Here is a 17,521-nt window from a genome sequence, read left to right on the forward strand (position 1 = left end):
GAACATTGGAAAACATTTGGAAATAAATACAAAATAAATAGATGAATACAATAAAATCTCATTCATTTAATAAAAAAAACGTTCTGCTATTAATCATTTATATAATAAAAATAGAAAATTAAGTACATTGTCTTATTTGTCCGGCCCATCGTAGCAAAATAGAAAGCATACATTTCCCACGATGCAACAAAACACGAAAAATCGTTCCTAATCTCGCGATATTTCAACTGTACGTCATCATTTTCTTTCCGCTTCCTGCCGTCCGGCAAGCAGCAGCTGCGTGGTTTAGCAGGGTTAGCTAGCCGATCATATTTAGCAAAATTGCCCTCAGTAAGGAAAACCCGTTGGATTACTTCTGGAATCATGTCATACCGCGACGAAGAAGATGTTAGTAGACACAATTTTCGTCTGAACGTTTTGTCTTTGTTACGTGACATCCGATAGGATATTTTGAAGCTATAGCCGGTTAGCTAGCTTTAGCTGTGGGTAAGGCAAGCGTATTCAATATTCACCGACCCAATGGGACGTGTATTGACCAAAATAATACGGCAATGTGATTATTTGTCATTTTCTGGTTTGGTATAACCTGTATGAGGAGGACATCGTTCTTTTGAATGGAAATGGACGTTGTTAGTGGCTGGCGCATGCATTTGTAGACGTCATTGATGACCTGCATTCTTGTTTTTTTTTTCCCCCAGTATGAAGGCTACTCAAACGATTATGACCGCCACACCGGTTTGTGAACATCCTCATTCATTGTGCATGTTAGAGCAGCCTTTGCACCGAAATCCTAAATGATCAAGTTCCATCTGTCCGCAGGTGACCCAAAAGCAGACATGGCTTTTGAGCGGCAGCATGAACAGCAAACCTACCACGTTATCCCAGAGGTGATCAAGAATTTCCTGCAATACTTCCACAAAACCATCTCCGACTTGATCGACCAGAAGGTTTACGAGCTGCAGTCTAACCGTGTGTCCAGCGAGAGTATTGAACAGAAGATCTATGAGATCCAAGATGTCTATGAAAACAGGTCACTGTGCACTTTTAAACGTCTTCTCACTGTTACCGTTGCCAAGCGTCTTACCTTTTGATGCTCTTGTTTTCAAGTTGGAACAAGCTGACTGAACGCTTCTTCAAGACATCTCCTTGGCCAGATGCCGAATCTATTACATCACTTGTTGGCAACGGTGAGTCAGCTCGTAGACATATACATAATAATAATAATAATAAAAAAAAATAACTAGCAATACAAAGATGACATAGACAAGATGAATTTCAAAGACTTGCATTGTGTGGATTGTGTTTTTCCCATCCACACATTCTTAAAACTAAATCTCTTCACCTCAAAGGCATCAATGCCTTGTACAACAAAATCATGTCATGTAATGTTGGCCAAATACAGGGTAGCCATCTATGTTTTTTGTTTACCTTGGACTAATAGAATAGCTGGCCGTGCCTCATAAGCACCAAGACATAGTCTTCTGATTTCCCAGCAGTCTTGAATGCAGCATGACTCCGCTGACGTTCACCTTTTGCCTCCGACAGATGCCGTCTTCCTCATTCTCTATAAGGAACTGTACTACAGGCACATCTACGCTAAAGTCAGCGTAAGTCACTGTCACGTTCGAAGCGTGCATTTATTTTACCGGAACTTTGTTTTTGTAAACAACCCGCACTTCTAATACCGTTTAGGGGGGGCCCACTTTGAACCAGCGCTGTGAGTCCTACTACAATTACTGCAACCTCTTCAACTACATTCTGAGTAAGTTTTAAAAAAATGTTTTTTTTTTTTTTGAATGATGCCAATCCTTTTTGTTCTTATTACAAACAGATGCTGATGGCCCTGCCCCCTTGGAACTCCCAAACCAATGGCTGTGGGACATCATTGATGAATTTATCTACCAGGTTGGTTCTATTTGGCTTATGAGAGCTACAAAGAAATACCGTGCGAGAACAAAAAACTCAACAAAACTAGTATTTGCAGCGAGCATGCTAACTTTCTACCCGTCCTCCTTTTCAGTTTCAGTCGTTCAGTCAGTACCGCTGCAAGACCGCCAAGAAGGCGGAGGACGAGATTGAGTTCTTGCGAAGCAACCCAAAGATCTGGAACGTCCACAGCGTTCTAAATGTGCTCCATTCACTCGTGGATAAAAGTAACATAAACCGCCAGTTGGAAATCTACACCAGCGGAGGTACGACATTTTATATAAGCTTAGCAGTGAATAGCTCACTAACACGCCGTAAATGCATTTCTGCTGCGTGTTGCAGGGGACCCTGAGAGTGTGGCGGGCGAATATGGGCGCCATTCCCTCTATAAGATGTTGGGTTACTTCAGCTTGGTGGGGCTGCTGAGGCTGCACTCTCTGCTTGGCGACTACTACCAGGCCATCAAAGTGTTGGAGAACATTGAGCTCAACAAGAAGGTAAAAATCGAGCGAGGTCACCTCAAGCGCGTTTGTCTCCATCTTTAAACACCCCCTCCCCCTCCCCCCCAGAGCATGTACTCCCGTGTGCCCGAGTGTCAGATCACCACCTATTACTACGTGGGCTTCGCCTATCTAATGATGAGGCGCTACCAGGACGCCATTCGAGTCTTTGCAAACATCCTGCTCTACATCCAGAGGACCAGAAACATGTTCCAGAGGTCAACGTATAAATATGAGATGGTAAGTCGTCCCTTTTTATTTTTATTTTTTTAAGGTAATGATGTGTTATATGAACGTAGTCTTGCTTCCTCTCACCTTATCAAGTGGTATTGATTTGAAATTGTTACTCTGCAGATCAACAAACAGAACGAGCAGATGCACGGCCTGCTGGCCATCGCGCTTACCATGTACCCGATGCGTATCGACGAGAGCATCCACACCCAGCTGAGGGACAAATATGGGGACAAGATGCTGCGCATGCAGAAAGGGTATTGATTTGTTATTGCTTACACAACTCCAGGCCCCCCCATGTCATTTTATGTGGCTCACCAAAGCTTGCCAATTTTTTTGTTAAGACTAAGCCATGCAAATCCCGATAGCCAAATATTATAATAATTAGGGGTGTCAGGCGATAACGTTTTTTTGATGGTGTTCTAAATGTACAATAAAATATAGTATAAAAATATTTTTTCTAAGTTTTCATACTCTTGTTAACAGAAAAGTTTTTTTTAAAGTAATAGAATATGGTTGCATCTTTTAGTCATTGATACAGTAATTTCCATAACAATTCATATACTTGAGTTAAAATTAAAAAGATGTAATTTACTGTAAACAAGTGTGATATTGATTTGTGTTGAGGTCATTTTTTTCTGCCACTAGATGGCATATTTGCATTTGTAAGACGATGACAGCTCAGTGCATTTTTGTTTTCATATTAAGAGCTATCTAATCTTTAACAGGAAGTAACTTTAAAATAATTTAATTTTAAAAATTGTGAAATACAACTTGACCCCAGTCTCCACAAATATATGCATTATTATTAAATGTATTACCGCTAAATTTTGACATTTTGAAATTTTGACGGGTCTGCCGCGTTGCGACTGGAATTCCGCCCAGTACAGGCTTAACACAAGAAAATAAGTAAGACGGTCATTAATCGCGCATTTAAAAAATGAGTGGCATTAAAGGAATTTTGAATTAACTCATGAGTTTTCAAATGCAGTGGCAAATGTCATAAATCCGTTCATGTTCCCTCTTCCTTCCATCTCAGAGACCTGCAGGTGTTTCAGGAGTTGTTCAGCTTCGCCCGCCCCAAGTTCTTGTCTCCGGTGGTGCCCAACTACGACACCGTCCACGCCGACTACCACAAGGAACCCTTCGAGCAGCAGCTCAAGGTCTTTGCAGAGGAGGTGCAGCAGCAGGCTCAGCTCTCCACCATCCGCAGGTGCCGCCCAACGACTGGCATGAACCTCAGCAGATGCTTTGCACGTCGGGGGCGCTTCTTATCTTACTGGCGTTGTGTTTTGACTCCAGTTTCTTGAAGCTGTACACCACAATGCCAGTGGCCAAGCTGGCAGGATTCCTGGACATGACTGAGCAGGACTTCCGGATTCAGCTGCTGGTCTTTAAGCACAAGATGAAGAACCTGGTGTGGACCAGCGGCATCTCGGCTCTGGACGGAGAATTCCAGTCAGCTTCTGAGGTTGACTTTTACATTGACAAGGTACAGTCCTAAAATACGGAACGTTCTTATGAGGTCAGGTACTACATTTAAATGTGATTTGTGAAATAATGTTCACGGTATGTTCAATTGGATTGAATTGAGTCAAGTTGGTTGTCCTTCCATCTCCTCAGGACATGATCCACATAGCAGACACTAAAGTGGCTCGCCGATATGGAGACTTTTTCATCCGACAGATTCACAAGTTTGAGGAGGTGAGTGTTGATGTGTCCCACTCGTGGCATTTGCTTCATAACCGTTTTTATTATCCTGGATTGACTCAAGTTCACTCCTGTCTCCACAGTTGAATCGAACAATGAAGAAGGCGCCAGCAAGCAGCACCACCGGCACGTCTGGGAGCGCCACAAGCCGATGAGTCGGAACTTTAACATCTGTTATTGATGACTTTTCTATACAACTTGACAATAAATCAGCAGATTGGTTGTCTTAAGTCTCATTTTGTGTTTATTGTCTCCAACCACTAGATGGCAATGTTTTCAAGGCTTTGCCACAGCTGCCCAATTTGGCACCACTGATTTAACAATACTGTAAAAAAGTGTTATTCGAGCCCTTCATGATTTCATTGGCCAACATTTTTATCATCAAGCTGTGCTCCAGTCATATTAAGAAAGTGACATATGGTTGCATATTTCTTTTATTATCACAGATCTCAGGGCTGGTAACATTAAGGACAAAGAAATAAAAACATACAAAAATGTACATATAAAAATGGACTTTGAAAACACACCACTCATCGGAAACAGCATTATAGAAAAGAAAAACACTATTGCACAATTTACATGTACGCCCACAGACATCCAAATAAACCTACCTGTTGTGGTAAGCAGGCATTTATGCTGAAAAATATTCAAACGCCAATACTTATCTTGAAATAAAAAAATAAAGTAAACATGGCTCCATTTGAGCATGACTCTAACTCCCCTCAGGTGGCAGTGTAAAGTCTTGGTGGGCAAGTTGCCATCTTCAGATCCATAAAATACAACAGCTAATATATATTTAATTCAATTTGTTAAACTTTATTTGAGAACTGAAATTGTTCATAGTTTGTGCTCCAAATTCAACCATCTTGAATAATCTGCTGCGGTGTTTTTGATATTGGGGCTCTCCATGTAAAGCCCCAACTCAAAATATGCTTATGATGGAACGTTGGGCCTAACCTCGCCAGCCAGATCGATAATTGTGATTCACTCGAGGGAGTTCTTCACATTATCAATCTGGTACTTCACTCCGCAGACCCGTTCGGGAAAGGCGGGACTTGCTGTACAATACTTCGAGCTGATTGGATGATGCGGCATCTTTGCGCATTTGTTTTGACCAATCAAGGCAAAGGATGCAAATCTCGTCTCGTTTGAGGGAGGAGCACGAACATCTTTACCAAATAAAAATGCACAAAATGTAAATTTAACATGGAAACGGTGAGTAATTCTGCGAGAACATAATTCATTGCAGCATCCCTTTGTTTGTTAGGTTAGTTTGTTCCCCCCCACCATCGGCGCTTATTGGTTTCGTCCTGCCTAAACAACGCCTGATTGGTCCGATCGAATAAAGATCGGCCGCAAGCGGGAGCGGTACAAGATGTATTCTCCGGAGTTTGTGAACACACACATATCGCGAGAATTCATCTTGCTGGCAAGGTTACGTTGGGTCAGCATGTTCCAGCTTAGCCAGTTGAGTGCCATTTATTTTTTGATCCAACAATTTCCACAGATCAGATGGAAAGTTAAAATTTTCAAGCATCAAGAGGTTATTTGAGGCATTCCGGTCACACTGCATCATTACTTTCCCATAATTACTAAAATAAAGATCTTCATTTTCCATCTTCACAGACAGACACTGGTTTTACACTTGCAAATGAACTGAAATGTGGAAAGGAGTTGGAATATTCAGTCTCCTGTTGAAGGCCATTCGCTGGTCTGAATGTGTGGAGCTGTGTGTGTGTGTGTGTGTGTGAGTGTGCGTTTGTGGTTGTGTGAGTGGATGCAATCCAAGTATGCCTTGCGCAGAGCAAGTCAGGATGTAGCACCTTCTACTATGTAGTCTCTTCCACAGGAATGTCCCTTCGTTCTTTGGATGAAACTCGATGACCCCCTGCTGATCATTTTCCTTTTTCATTTTGAAAAACAAAACAAAACATCTTTACACACACTCGCCATCCACTTAAACCAATCAAGTTGTGAGTTCTGTCCCAAGTTGGTTTTGGACTGGCACGCTCACGCTTCGGTCCTTCTCGGCTCTTCCGCGTACTTTCCCAACAGGGTCATGATGGTGGTGTGGAGACGCAAGCACACACGCACACACACACTTGAGTCACGGTTGCGCTCAGACCAGCGAGGCCTCGGCTAGTCATAACTCGGTGATCTCCAACGGGCTCTCCGGTAGCTCTCCGTCCTTGTGACGGTGCATCGGTGTCGACTTGGCCGACTCGGTGCGGGCGTTCCGCTCGGAGTAAATCCCCCCGTCGGCGTTTAGCGCCTCGAGAGAACGCGCCAGGGCCCGCTGGTCATCCTCTGGCAGGCTGCTGAGGTCGGAGGTGAGCAGAGTGCCTGTGCTGCCGTGGACCACGTGCACGCCTTCTGGCCCCTTCAGCTCCATGGGAAGCTTGTGCTTGAAGCGCAGAGTGCCGCGGCCTCCGCCCACGCTTATGCGCTCCTCCTCGTCGTCATCCAAATCGCTTTGGACCAGCTGATGGGGACAGGCAGAAAGGACAGGAGGGGCACAATGAATACGCTGGTAAACTTGAAATTCATACAAGCTGAAGTGAAGAGACAGAGGAGCGGAAAAACATTTAGGAGAGAAATCAGTTGTCGGTCATAAACATGAAATGAGAGCAAGATATAGATATACTCCAAAAAAAACAAGATCAATCCAGCGGAACCTGTCGCTGAGATGGATAAATAGAGTGGATGCCATAAATACGCGTACAGAGAAAGGCCGCAAGAGTGAGCAACACTTTTCTCCGAGGTATGAGGAAAAGCCAGATCAGATGGAAAGTCAAAGGAGGCAGCGTTGTCGCAGCAGAAGCACACGGCAGCCAACCCAGCCCACCTCAGTGACTGATGAGTTTTCTCCCTGGCTGGTGGAAACAGTGACGAGTCTGGCTGCAAATAGTTTTTTCAGTCTCAGGTAGTCGTCCAGGACCACATTGAGCAGGGAACCCTGACGGGACGGCAGTTAGGATCAAAGTCTGGAAGCTACCGAACATGAACTATCCACAAATCAGCTGTTGAGTCATTCCTGTTTTCCTCTCAGAATTTACTGGAGGAGATTTGAGTTACCGGAATCGGAATGATTGACCAAGCGGCATTTGAGACTGGACAGATGCATTTCAGTGCGTCCGTTATTTCACATCTCACCTTGATAGGCCCCTCCCTCATGATCTGGCCCAGTTTAGCGATGTTGTCGTACTCCTGAATGGCTGCTCTCAAGTAACGATCGTCATCAGGCTTCGCTTGCGGCTCACGGCCGAAAGTTCCCTGTGGCCACAAATTCTCTTTACAAAACTGATGGGATATGTTGATATGTTTCTGTTACTCACGTGAGTGCGTGCGGGGCTGTTCCACAAGTCCGTTATCTCGCTCAGGTTCTCAGGCAGGTCGTCCTCGTGGTCTGCTTGAGCCGCCAGCTCCAGGTTGTGACAGAATGGATCCAGCCACACCGGATTAGCTCTGCAGAGACATTTGGAAGCTAAGAGATGTCTGGATATATGAGTGGATTGTCAATAGGACCCTCACGACTGAAACTGGAGGGCAGCCATCTTACGTTGCCACTGTTATTGACCACTGTTTTACGCTAGGATCCATTGTATGGAGTTATGAGAGCCTTGCAAAGAGCAAACTTCGCTTTTTCCATCAGAATATATTATCTCAATATTGTGACTCACAGATATAAGGTTTACTTTCCGCACCAATTTTTTTCCTAATGTGCTTTACTTTCACTTGATTGTCGACAGCATAATGCAGACAAATCTTTGAAAGCACCCGCATATATGGCTTGTAAGAGAAAATTAAAAAAGTATTTTTCTTAGCAATAAAATGCACATGACTTATTGGTACAACTATGTGTCATACACGGTGGAATTTTCCCCGTGGATGCAGAAAATAACATAAAAACAATGTATTCAAGATAGGTGGCCTTAAGATAGTGAATGGCAACGTAAGATGGCCACCAGTGGCTTCACTTCTCCCAACGGCGCCGTTGACAGTCCATTGATATGTAAGTCTGTTTTTTTTATCCATCTCAGGGGCGGCCATTTTGTCACTTGCCGTGGACTGAAAATGTCATCGTGGTGTCTATAGGGCTCACATGACCGAAAACCAGAAAACAGGTGAGCCGTGATTGGCCAATACCTGAGCTCTGAGGCACTGTCATGAGATGGATAAAAACATGTGGATTTTGCTGCTTAATTCACATTCCACAAACAAAATATTTATCAGAATGCTGTATTTAGACTAGCATTATCCTACAAAAAAAACAACAAAGAGGATTTAAAAAAAATATATATTTATGCAGGAATTGGCCTTCTGAAATATGTTTCTATATTATAGTATGAAGTGAATGCAGTGGGCAGACAACTACTGTATAAACAAAACAAAATAAAATAAAATATAAAGTATATGCAGCATATGTTCATGCTTCATCCAACCAAAAATCTTCTATTTTGCCTTTCCTTATTACTGTAGGTTTGTGGGTAACTGGAGCGTATCCCAGCCAACTTTTGCCGAGCATCGGAATACACTCTGGAATGGTTGCCAGTCAAACAAAAAAAATTCACGCCACTGGTGTTTAACTCATTCACTGCCATTGACGGCTATAGACGTAAAAAATTAATTTTTACTATTGATATTTTTTCCCACTTTTGTTAACAAAAGTATGGAAAAATTGAATTTTATTTTTGTATTAGAACAGATATAAAATTTGTGATTAATTGTGAGTTAACTAGTGATGTCATGCGATTAATTACGTTTAAAAATTCTTATTGCCTGACGCCCCTAATTTTCTAATAATCTTTTCATAAAATTAAATAAATGTTTTAAAATAAATAAATACATTATTTAATTATTAAAATTTGTAATCGTAATTAATCGCATGACTTCACTAGTTAACTCACGATTAATCATACATTTTATATCTGTTCTAAATGTACAAAAAAATTATATTCTAAAAATTCTAGGTTTTCATACTCTTGTTAACAAAAAATGGAGAAAAAAAATTAAACTCATAAAAATAGTTCAAATGAATTTTTGACGTCTATTGCCGTCAATGGCAGTGAATGAGTTAAAAAAAAACACTTTCTAGCATTCCGGAAAAGCATCATAGCAACTAGTTAGGAAAGTTTCTGAAATTTAGACCCTCTGAACATCTCACCCCTCAAAGGAGTACTTGTTGGTGTTGGGCATGTCCAGAATATCCATTAAACCCTGGTTCCCTAGAAGATATAAGAACTCTTCAGAAACTTGAACCATGTTTTGTGTAACATACTGCATGGCCACATCATCATGCAGTTAATTACAAACCTGTTGATCCTGCAACGATAGCTTTGAGCTTCCTCTGATGCCTGCAACGGTAATAAAAAAAAAAAATGTCACGACTCGGACAATCTGAAAGATTAAGCAAGATGGCTTAAAAGGTGACCGAGCAGACACATAAATTCCATGAATGAGTGACATGATGAAACACTCTTACACTCTGCGATAATGCCAGTTCATTGAGACAAACAATATCCCTGCCAGGCACAGCAACACAGCCAGAATAATGATGACCAGCTGTGACAGACAGACAAAATAGAAATTTAACGCCACGGAAAAACACACAAAACAATTATTATTATTTTTTTAACAGGTTGAGCTGACCTGCAGCGTGGTGATGTCGTCAGGCAGCTTGTCACTGAGAGCGGGCTGAACATCCACCACGGTGTACTTCCGAAACAAATTTCTCAGCTGCTCCTTGTTTTCATCGATCATCTGGATCACTCTGGAATACAACAGAAAACGTCATGGTCATTATATGGTGCAGATAAGCTCAGGTTTGTGTTAAAATAAATAAAAATAATAGAAATAAATAATACAAAAAAAGGCCAGATTAAATGATGCTGTGCAAAAAATTAGCAAGGCATGGTGAAAAAATGTTTAATGTACATGTAGCAGCGCAGTCAAGAACATTTTAAAAGTTTAAAAAGTTTCAGTTTGAGTTTGGAAACCTTTCCACATCTTGGATGGTGTTGCTTTGATTGTTGACGACGTGCACCAGCATGTCCGTCTGGGCGTAATTCACCCTGCCCTTCTTGTCAACGTGAAACTGGACCAAAGCGAGCAGACGGCAAAAGACACTCAGATGATTATGTACACAATATATTAGTTGAGCATCAAAATCAAAATCAAACCTCACCTGTATGTCATCCAAGTTGACGATAGCGCCAGTGATGTTGGAGAGCAAGTTAATGAAATCATCTTGATTTTCACGGACCACGTCAGGGATCTCATTGAAGACGATCTTCACCCTTTGGTCGTCCCGTAGGATGTAGATATTGACGTTGGTGGTGGTGCTATGTCCTGCCAGGTCGCACGCCAAAATTTCCAGCTGAAAATATCCAGGACTATAAGCCGTGAAGAGGTCATAGGTGCGAATGATACCATCTGTCAAACCTGTGGACATCACAAAGCTTGAATTGGTTGAGGAAAAAAACAAGATCAAAAAGCAAGAGTACTGAATGTGACTGGTTCACAAAATGTACACTATATTTTCTATTTTTCTAATCTATTTTGATCTTTTCATCTATTTTTTTCCATAGACAAACCATAACTGAACATTTTAACAGAATATAGTACTGTCAATCAAAACTGAGTATATTTATACATTTTTAAAGGAACATTTAGGAATATTTCTGGACACAGCCATTTATTTATTTATTTTTTAGAGCTCATTGGATTAGATTGTACTTGAGTACATCATTCTGTGGCCGATGAGTGTATTGTTCATGTTACATTACTGTGTAAAAAGTAGGGATGGGCGTGCACATACTATATATCGATATCGGGCTGATACCTGGCCTTATTTCAAGGTATTGGTCTCGCAACAGTGGCTGTTTTACAATCAGGAACTAGAATATAGAAATTAAAAAAATAGAAAATTGACATTAACTCATTCACTCCCAGCCATTTTCACTGAAGCAACCCCCTTCGCTCCTGGCTGTTTTACTGGATTTTGACAAATTTTGCAAGGCCCACAGAATATTGTGTTATATTGCTATAAAAACATGGAACCTACCCAAAGAAAGATTAGAGTCTCTTCTTTCACCATGAAAAAAAGTATATTTCTATCTGGTTCCGTTTTGCAGCAATTAGTATTAGAATATAGCTAAGTTTCATCATTATTCACAAATATGTTTAAAACAGTGGGGAATAGAGGTTGTTGCAACATGGCCTTGGTTGATCTCTTATACTCTGCTGCCACCTGCTGGCCGTTTTTGTAATAACTACCATTGCTTCAAGCATTTTCTTCAGTTTAGAGGCTGCATCAATGCCTAAATACGTCTTTGGGAGCATGGTAATATTAAAAATGTAACGTATTTATACATTTTTAGTAGCAAATCAGTTACTTTAATATAATTTTAAGGAAAATTTCTATATTTGGATACAGTATATAGGTTTTTCCTTAATATTATCTGTTATTGCTTTTTGGGAAATTGCATGTATCAAAAGCACTAGTGGTTTAGGTGCTTGGTATTGAGTAGAGTTCTCATAGTGGTATCGGTGTGAAAAAAAAGCAGTATTGAACATCCCTAGTAAAAAGATATATCAAAGACAAATAATTGTACCCATCTGAGACAAAGCTAGACTAACCAATAATGAAAATGCTCCCAACATCCTCACTGCTGTTGGTGTGAGACGGGAAGTACCGGATGGTAACAATGTGATACTGCACCAAGCTGTTGTTGCCGATGTCATTATCTATTGCCACCACTTTAATAAGCTCTGAGCCCACTTTGGCATTAGCAGCCACACCTGCAAACCAAGAAATAATAAGAACATATTTTGAGAATTTGAACATAGACCACAAGGTGTAGGAATAAAAGAATGACGATCACCTGCAGTGTACTCCGCCTTGGAAAATCGCGGTTTCTGGTCATTGATGTCTTCCAGTTCAATCCGCACCTCCAGCAGGCTGGGGTCTCGGGCAGGGTCCAAGGCTTTGGCCCGTGAAGCCCTTTGACCCCTGGAAGGACTCCAGCTCTTATTACTGGAGGCCTTGATGATGATGGAATAGACGGGATTCTCCTCCCGATCCAGTTCCCTGTACAACTTTAGCTCTCCATCTAGACCCAAGCCAAAATTTCCATCGCTGTTTCCGCCTTTAGTTGAATATGAAAAGAAATGCATTGTGATTTGTGCGTCATTTAGCGTCAGGCAGCGGAGAAAGAAAGGGGCTGGATCACCTGCGATAAAGTAGTAAACAACTGCATTGGAGCCTTCATCAGCATCCACAGCTCTGGTCACATTCCCCACCACGGTCCCAGGAGGGGAGTGCTCGGGCACGGACAACTTCTGGTAAGGCAAGCTGCCACGCTGAGGTTCACGACACAAAAACACAGAGCAATGCTCAGCTGTGCGTAAAACTGCATTCAGATAAGGGTCATTCCGTCTTAGGGAAACACCAGCATTGTGGTCACTATTGCCTCATACTCACTGGTGGTTTGAGAAAGACTGGCTCATTGTCATCAATATCCAACAACGCTACCTGCAGAGGCTGTGTGGTTTCATAAGGCACTGGCTGGCCCATATCATGAGCCACAACGATGAGCTGTACGAAGAAGCAATGCCACTCAGTTAGAAAACCTTCACCTTAAGTTAAGTGGCTAATGTTAACTCACACTGTGGAGAGACTGTTTCTCTCTGTCCAGTTTGACTGTAGTTGTAATGACTCCAGATATGGCATCAATGTGGAAATTCTCCCAGTCTCTGTTGCCCGCTCCAGTCTGCAGGAAGCGATAGCGCACCTCGCCGTTCACACCCTCGTCCGAGTCCGTTGCATAGACTTCATAGACAGGCAGGCCCGGAGGCTGCTCCTATGTGGATGCCCCCCAAAAAACAAAATTATGAATATAGAATTAGCCTTTGGGGAGTTAGAACACTTTTACCCCATATCATCTATTTTGTCCAAAATTCGGACACTCTTTGTAAGTGTGATAACCAAGTCTTTTATGATTCGTTTTTAAAAAAAAACTTTTGACCACTTAAAATGTTCAGTGGCATCAGACCTATCCATAAATATGCAGTACAAATAGGCCACAAGGACTAGTCTAGATGTCAAACATTGTGGGAATATTAGAGCTGTCAAACGATAATAATATAAAAAAAAATCAGATTAATCACATTTTAGAATTTTGATTAATCACGATTAATCGCTTAACAAAAAAGGCTTTTTTATCCCAAAAAAATTCCGCCAAATTTGAAGAGCACCGGTTATGTGTTAATTATTTTGACATTTCATGTTATGAAGACGACTTCAACATTTTTGGATCCACTGCACACGCAGTGTGATTCTTTTTCTAATCAGTTAATTACTTGCATAATTTAAAATGGAAAAAAAATAACCCCAATATTTTGACATGAACAAATATTCTTAATGTGATTTATTAAATGCTTTATTTTAATGCATGTAATTATGTTTATTGCTCAAACACAACCTGTGCTACCTTAAACGTAGCCATACACTGTCACGCTAAAGAATAATCTATGGTCAAAATTGAATAATGCGATTAATCTGCGTTAATTCATGATTAATGCAATATTTTTTGGTGATTAATTAATCAGTTAACGCTTTAACTTTGACAGCACTAGTGAATATTCAACGGCTTATTATTTAAGTGATAATACAATGATGTCATACGAACCATGCATAATCAGGGAGCTGTAACCTCGTCCATTCAGAAACGAGCTGTAAACACTGACAAACATAACTGCTGCTGATATGTATAGTATGTGGAAGTGTGATTAAAGAGCAACACATATTTAAAATCCATAAACTCTATTAGGAGTATTATTAATGATACATTTGCAGTAATGTTGGATGTGATATTGTCCGTAATTGCTGAAAGCAAAAGTCTCTGTAATGTGCTGCATTATTAGCATTATTATTATTTGTCACATGATTCATTGTGGAGCAAAGCAATATCTATTATGCATTAGCAATGCATTCAGAAAGGTTGAATGCTAATTATGATGTTTCAGTTCCCTAACACTAACACGCATTTGAATTCCACTCACAGCTTGGCCAACTGGGCAACAAAACAGGTAGTAAAGCTCCGTGTGCTTGTTGTGATGCAATTTGGCTATGAAAACACCTGATGAGCGTTTTTGTGTATCAAAGGAAAACATAATACAAGACCAACTGCTACAGTTGAGAGCAGTCTAATATAAAAAGAAGATGAACAATTTCATGCATAATTGACATGACGCTACCTCTGAGATATGGATGATGGTTCCGTTGGCTGGTCTAACAAATACAGGCCGGTTGTCATTGACGTCTATGACTGTGATGATGAGGTCTGCGGTTGACCACAGGGGGGGACGCCCCTGGTCTGTGGCCACCACAGTCAGGTTGAAGCTCTCAGACGACTGGAGCAGACGGCGAGACCGCACAAGTCCTGTGTTTGGATCCAGAGAGAAGGCGTCTGTAAAGAGAGAAGCAATTTGGGTGAAGGGAATTATTTCATTTGATTTTTCAAACTGCTTTTTTAAATATCATTTTCACTTTCTTCCATCTTTTTACGCACCCCAAAAATAATGGGTATAGCTTCTCCAGCTCCGGAAAAGGTTAAAAAAAACTTGCTATCCAATAATAACACTTACAGAGTATGTGTACTGTAAGTAAAATTAGATATTAGATTCTACATGAACACTTCTCATATTACTGTGGATGATTTAATTTTTTTGTATAATAGGTAATTTTTTTTACGAGTATTATCATAATAGCAATAATAATAATTATAAAAACATTATTTATATATATTTTGTTTGTTTGTTTGTTTGTTTGTTTGTTTGACTTGGATTGTATGTTGGAGGAACGTTATTGATTCCTACTCTACTGCCATTTCTGCAATGTCATTGTGTGTTTATGGATGTTCGTGTTTGAATTGGCTCTTTTTTTTTGGAGGCGACGTTGCACTCAACCAATCACCTGTGTCAGGATCGGTGCAGGATCAGCTGAACTGAGTGAGGGGAACTCCACTAAACACTCACAGTGTGTAAGGTTTTGCCAGATTTCGCAAGTGATCTCGGCCACTGATTTTGCAGCAATTCAAAACATGAATCGCAGTTGGACGATGAAGCAATATCTCAAATGATAGCCAATCAAAATGCACAGAATCTTTCACACAGAAAAAAAAAAAATCAGCAAGTTTAAGCAAGCGAGACATAGCTGAACGCCACCAAGACAATAAAATACAGTATATACAGTACATATATATTGTGTTTTACAACAATACTTAAACAATTTATATCCGTAGATAAAATAGCAAAACATGTGGTTAAAACTGTACGAGAAAGTTCACACCTCACCGGGTCCATTCAAGTGAAAAGGAGGGATTCCCGTCATTTTTGTCTTTATTGTAGCCCTGGCACACCGAACAAGTGCATTTCTACCACAAGCTTTGCTATTTCATCCGCAGTTACATAGGATATTTTAAATAATGTTATTGTTGTAAAACACAACACATGTATGTATACTGTATTTGGGTGGATGGTGCTGGTGGTGGTTGTAGCTTAGTCACAGATGCAAACCAGATGGTTGGAGTTCTAATCCTACTGAGGTTGAAAATATGGAGATTGTGAATGGTGGTTGGAGGTCCAGCAGCAAAATAACCAAAAGAAAGACAAAAGACTTCATTCAATTCTGACAGTGAATTCAGACCTGAATGGGCTCCCAGCAGGTTGTAGAGTAACGCCCCATTCTCGCCTTCATCCAGGTCGGACGCTTTCACTGTGATCACTGATGTTCCACTGGGCTCGTTCTCAAACACACTGGTGGTGAATACTCGCTCAGAGAACCGTGGCTGATAATCGTTGACATCAAGAATTGTCACGAGGACCTATCGATCAACAATAAGCAGATTGTTTTATTCCCGTACAGAACACTCTTGACACACATGGACTACTTCTGGGTTGAAATTGAATCAATGCTTGTGCCAATGAATGACTGTTAAAAAACCCTGTCTTGTCTTGACTTCCCCTTTAAAGAACACCAAATAACAATCAAGAGTAATGGCAGCATAAGTTTGAGGCATCATTTAAAAGGAACAAAAACAAGCTTTCCAACAGCATTGACATTTAGCTTTATGGTTTTACCGTTTATTCCGCCTGCTCTATTAATACTTTGGTATATACCTGGACAGAGTTCTCTCGCCTGTTGTTAGAGCTGCCGCCAGGGTTGTCTCGTGCAACAGCGGTTAGAGTGTAGTGGTCTTTTGTCTCTCTATCCAAGGGAGAGAGGATGTAGATTTCTCCCTAAAACATATGTGGGAGGATGACTGGGAGTAGTTTCTGTTTCACAACAAGCATCAGGATGGAACATATCTAAGTAATGGTGTGGTAGTAGATGAAGTTATAGTAAACTCACAGTTGTTGGTCTGATGCCGAACTTGCCCTCCCCGTCAACTAAGCTGTACTCAACAACAGCAAAGAGACCTGAGTCTGCATCTGTCGCGCTGACACGAACTATGGTTGTGCCAAGGTTCACGTTTTCAAAAACAGGCTCCTATCGACAAAAATAAATAGACATCAGAAATGAATCGTCAGTAGCATTACATCCATTAGCACACCGTAGCCGTTCTATATCTATTGTTTTCATTTACTGCCATGCTGTAGCCTTAATATTTGCATGTTGTACCTGATATGAAGGTTGTAGAAAAACTGGGTTGTTGTCATTCACATCCACTATGCGTAGATAAACGGGTAACTCAGCAATCCGAGGAGGACTCCCATGGTCCCTTGCCCAAATCGTGAAATTAAGCCATTGCACTTGTTCAAAATCCACCGTCTGGTTGGCCACAATCTTACCTGAGAAGTTGGTGAGAAACTGGCAGTTACTGATTATTTATATATTTATTTTTCTTTGTTTCAAAGCCTTTATAGTCGTGGATTGGAATTTTTTTGTATTTGAGCATTTAAGTATATTAACTCAATCACTGCCATTGACAGCTATAGGCGTAAAAAATTCATTTGGACTATTTCTATTAGTTTCATCCCCCCCCCCACTTTTGTTAATAAGAGTATGAAAATCTAGATTTTTTTTTTAATGTACATTTAGAACAGATATACAATTTGTGATTAATCGGGAGTTAACTAGTGAAGTCATGTGA

The 17,521-nt window shown here is 40.8% G+C and overlaps 2 protein-coding genes across 6 annotated transcripts in view; one reads left to right on the forward strand and one right to left on the reverse strand.

The window, feature by feature from the left end:
- The first annotated feature begins 246 nt into the window (after positions 1 to 246).
- On the forward strand, positions 247 to 4,597 carry eif3l (eukaryotic translation initiation factor 3 subunit L). Its single transcript, XM_086092443.1, has 15 exons — positions 247 to 387; positions 699 to 735; positions 820 to 1,030; positions 1,108 to 1,187; positions 1,546 to 1,607; positions 1,693 to 1,762; positions 1,832 to 1,905; positions 2,021 to 2,192; positions 2,269 to 2,423; positions 2,496 to 2,666; positions 2,781 to 2,914; positions 3,697 to 3,870; positions 3,960 to 4,149; positions 4,281 to 4,361; positions 4,451 to 4,597. Exons 1-15 carry the CDS (start codon positions 364 to 366, stop codon positions 4,520 to 4,522), a joined length of 1,707 nt encoding a protein of 568 aa, XP_085948569.1. The 5' UTR covers positions 247 to 363; the 3' UTR covers positions 4,523 to 4,597.
- Positions 4,598 to 4,783: 186 nt separating this feature from the next.
- The window catches only part of cdh23 (cadherin-related 23), a 166,861-nt gene continuing 154,123 nt past the window's right edge, over positions 4,784 to 17,521 (reverse strand). For 4 of the 5 annotated variants that reach the window (XM_086092439.1, XM_086092438.1, XM_086092441.1 and 1 more), the window contains exons 49-68: positions 17,050 to 17,219; positions 16,780 to 16,917; positions 16,548 to 16,667; positions 16,075 to 16,252; positions 14,625 to 14,836; positions 13,034 to 13,228; positions 12,850 to 12,963; positions 12,599 to 12,728; positions 12,251 to 12,514; positions 12,006 to 12,167; positions 10,552 to 10,808; positions 10,364 to 10,461; positions 10,017 to 10,137; positions 9,850 to 9,929; positions 9,681 to 9,721; positions 9,532 to 9,592; positions 7,703 to 7,832; positions 7,521 to 7,640; positions 7,213 to 7,323; positions 4,784 to 6,849 (exon numbers count right to left, since the gene is read on the reverse strand). In XM_086092439.1, the coding sequence (XP_085948565.1) occupies positions 6,511 to 6,849; positions 7,213 to 7,323; positions 7,521 to 7,640; positions 7,703 to 7,832; positions 9,532 to 9,592; positions 9,681 to 9,721; positions 9,850 to 9,929; positions 10,017 to 10,137; positions 10,364 to 10,461; positions 10,552 to 10,808; positions 12,006 to 12,167; positions 12,251 to 12,514; positions 12,599 to 12,728; positions 12,850 to 12,963; positions 13,034 to 13,228; positions 14,625 to 14,836; positions 16,075 to 16,252; positions 16,548 to 16,667; positions 16,780 to 16,917; positions 17,050 to 17,219 (3,041 nt within the window). In that variant the 3' untranslated portion in view covers positions 4,784 to 6,510. The remainder of the gene's footprint in view (positions 6,850 to 7,212; positions 7,324 to 7,520; positions 7,641 to 7,702; positions 7,833 to 9,531; positions 9,593 to 9,680; positions 9,722 to 9,849; positions 9,930 to 10,016; positions 10,138 to 10,363; positions 10,462 to 10,551; positions 10,809 to 12,005; positions 12,168 to 12,250; positions 12,515 to 12,598; positions 12,729 to 12,849; positions 12,964 to 13,033; positions 13,229 to 14,624; positions 14,837 to 16,074; positions 16,253 to 16,547; positions 16,668 to 16,779; positions 16,918 to 17,049; positions 17,220 to 17,521) is intronic. The other variant, XM_086092442.1, reaches the window with a different exon arrangement.

The sequence above is a fragment of the Leptonotus elevatus genome, chromosome 13 (assembly GCF_054856555.1).
Source record: "Leptonotus elevatus isolate MCC_2025b chromosome 13, RoL_Lele_1.0, whole genome shotgun sequence".
Classification (NCBI taxonomy): Eukaryota; Metazoa; Chordata; class Actinopteri; order Syngnathiformes; family Syngnathidae; genus Leptonotus; species Leptonotus elevatus.

Coding starts and splice junctions, on each gene's coding strand:
- eif3l (XM_086092443.1), top strand. CDS start 364: ATGTCATACCGCGACGAAGAAGAT. Junction 736..819: donor CGATTATGACCGCCACACCG/GTTTGTGAACAT, acceptor ATCTGTCCGCAG/GTGACCCAAAAGCAGACATG. Junction 1,906..2,020: donor TTGATGAATTTATCTACCAG/GTTGGTTCTATT, acceptor CCTCCTTTTCAG/TTTCAGTCGTTCAGTCAGTA.